This window comes from Gastrolobium bilobum, unplaced genomic scaffold, assembly GCF_033153095.1.
Source record: "Gastrolobium bilobum isolate Gb01-03AN ecotype WA unplaced genomic scaffold, APGP_CSIRO_Gbil_v1 utg7396, whole genome shotgun sequence".
NCBI classification, from domain to species: Eukaryota; Viridiplantae; Streptophyta; class Magnoliopsida; order Fabales; family Fabaceae; genus Gastrolobium; species Gastrolobium bilobum.
The window spans coordinates 110396-112495 of record NW_026899269.1 but is presented as its reverse complement, the minus strand read 5'-3'; the positions used below and the strand labels follow the sequence as shown (position 1 = coordinate 112495).

Here is a 2100-nt window from a genome sequence, read left to right as displayed (position 1 = left end):
TAATATTAGGAGGTTGCAGATATTTATTTTTTCAAGTAATCGTCAAATTATGTAACTTAAAAAATAAAATATATATAAATAATTATTAATTTAAGTAATAATAAACTTGTTCCCTTTAATAACAGATCTCAAATTTTAATTCTGATAATAATAATAATAATAATATTGGAAGAGTCGTTCAACATTCTCAATATAAGTATGTCAATATTCGAAGCGGGTTAAATCAGTTTGGATATAAAAAAAGTTGCAATTAGTTATATTTTAATTTTTAACGATGTTGTAATGACTTTTAATGATATACCATTAATTCTTCTAAAAAAATGATGTACCATTGAATGAATAAATAAATAAATAAATATGTAACGTTAAAATAACAAGATAAAAGAAAACAGTTGAGAAAAAAAAACCATTTAATACTAATCGATAATATTACACCCCTTTCATAATTCAGAACCAAGAACGAATACTACAGTTGCATTGCAGCAGCATCAAATTACAACAAACTAAAAACTTTAAAGTTTTCCCTTGAGAATCTGAAGTGAACACAGCTAAATATGCTCCAGTACTAAACGGTAGCATTTTAGATTATTAATTATTATATATGAAGAAATAGATTTAAGGGCATTTGTGTCCTCCTGACCTTGTCTTCCAGTTGTTGTAGCAAGGGCAAACTTGCCTGTTGTTCCCATCTAAACCAGGAGGAACACAGAGGCATTTTGCACAGCATCTCTGGCAATAAAACATGCATCGCTTCTTGTGTCCTTTTGCTGAGCAACGGTAAATGCACTTTGGGTTGCAGTCTGTGTAATTGCACACACACAGACACACAATTAGATTGGTTGAAGTAACGGGTCATTGGATCATTTGTTAAATCAGGGGGTCACTGCCAGATTTACATAAATTTAAAATTTATATTTCATATTTTATTTTTATTTTTTAAAAACCATGACATAATAATAATAATAATCAATGCCATACAAAAATAAAGTGGAATAAAAGAAATAAAAAATTGTAAATTTAAATAGTAAAAAAAATTGTAAAAGAAAGAGATAAGATAAGAAATGAGTGGCATACAGCGTCCCAAACCAAAAAGTAAATCTCTCTCTCTCTCTCTCTCCTTACCGCAACATGTTTTTCAACTTTTCTCTTTCATTGTGTCTTCTTTTCAATGGTTTCTTCATACGTATTCGACTCCTCTTCTTCTTCTTCTCTGTGTCTACAATGTTCGGTTTCATACAAGCGGTTTTTTTTAACCCGACAAGTAACCGATTTTAGTAAAACCGGCTGTTTCACTCGGATTCACACAAGCGATACATTTCCAATCTATTACTCTACTCAGATCGGTCATATAACCGGTTTTCGATTTGAACCGATCAGTTCGGTCCGATTATTATAACACTGATTAGCAGTTCCTTAGAAGCTTGGTTAATTAAAGGCTTAAACAGAACTAAACAATTTTTTTTATTTTTTATTTTTGTTCTAAGTTATGGTTAATTTCTTCAGTGCAAAATTGAAAGACCCAAAATTGGTTGATACCCATTCTGATTGAAAATACCTGAAGGGCGAAGTTGTGCTAGTCCATAAACCTGCAACATTGTAAGAGTTAAAACAATTGAACTCTTATTTTGAAGTTAAATAAATTGGCATGCATATGATTTAACCATCATATGAACAATAAATTACCTTAGTCACATCAGAGAATGTAACCATAAGAAGCAAAGAGAGAATGATCAAGATTGAGTACGGACGACCTGCCATTGCTGTGAGAAGCGAAGAGCTCACTTTTCTTCTTATAAGAAAAGATAAACAAAGAAAATGACTTAGAAAAAGGTTAATTATCCTTCTCTCACAACACTATCTGTATGGAAGATGAGTGAAGCAACATGAGAGGTATGAGTCTTTATTTATAGGAATAGATAGGAGGTTTATAAAAATCTAGGATTAGAATTCTTTGCATTTTGTTTTGAGGAGCATAATTAGAAGAGAGAAATATAAAAAATTAATGAGAAAATTTTGTGTCATCTTAAAAGATGTAAAATTGTATTATTGCAAAAGAGAGAAAAAGATAAATAAATAAAAAAAAATTGAAAAAAATATAAA

General features: G+C 30.0%; 1 protein-coding gene across 1 annotated transcript; it reads right to left on the bottom strand.

The window, feature by feature from the left end:
- Nucleotides 1–403: 403 nt before the first annotated feature.
- LOC133289064 (protein RSI-1-like) lies at nucleotides 404–1886 on the bottom strand. The gene is made up of 3 exons (XM_061486930.1): nucleotides 1684–1886; nucleotides 1556–1586; nucleotides 404–800 (listed from the first exon to the last, which is right to left on the bottom strand). The coding sequence occupies exons 1-3, from the start codon at nucleotides 1756–1758 to the stop codon at nucleotides 616–618; spliced, it is 291 nt and encodes a 96-aa protein (XP_061342914.1). The 5' UTR covers nucleotides 1759–1886; the 3' UTR covers nucleotides 404–615.
- Nucleotides 1887–2100: the final 214 nt, after the last annotated feature.

Bases quoted from the DNA above. Each gene is read 5' to 3' on its own strand.
- LOC133289064 (XM_061486930.1), bottom strand. From the start codon at position 1,758: ATGGCAGGTCGTCCGTACTCAATCTTGATCATTCTCTCTTTGCTTCTT. The intron at 1,587-1,683 runs GTAATTTATTGT...ACAATGTTGCAG, and splicing joins CATTCTCTGATGTGACTAAG to GTTTATGGACTAGCACAACT. The intron at 801-1,555 runs GTATTTTCAATC...GCAATTACACAG, and splicing joins AGCACAACTTCGCCCTTCAG to ACTGCAACCCAAAGTGCATT.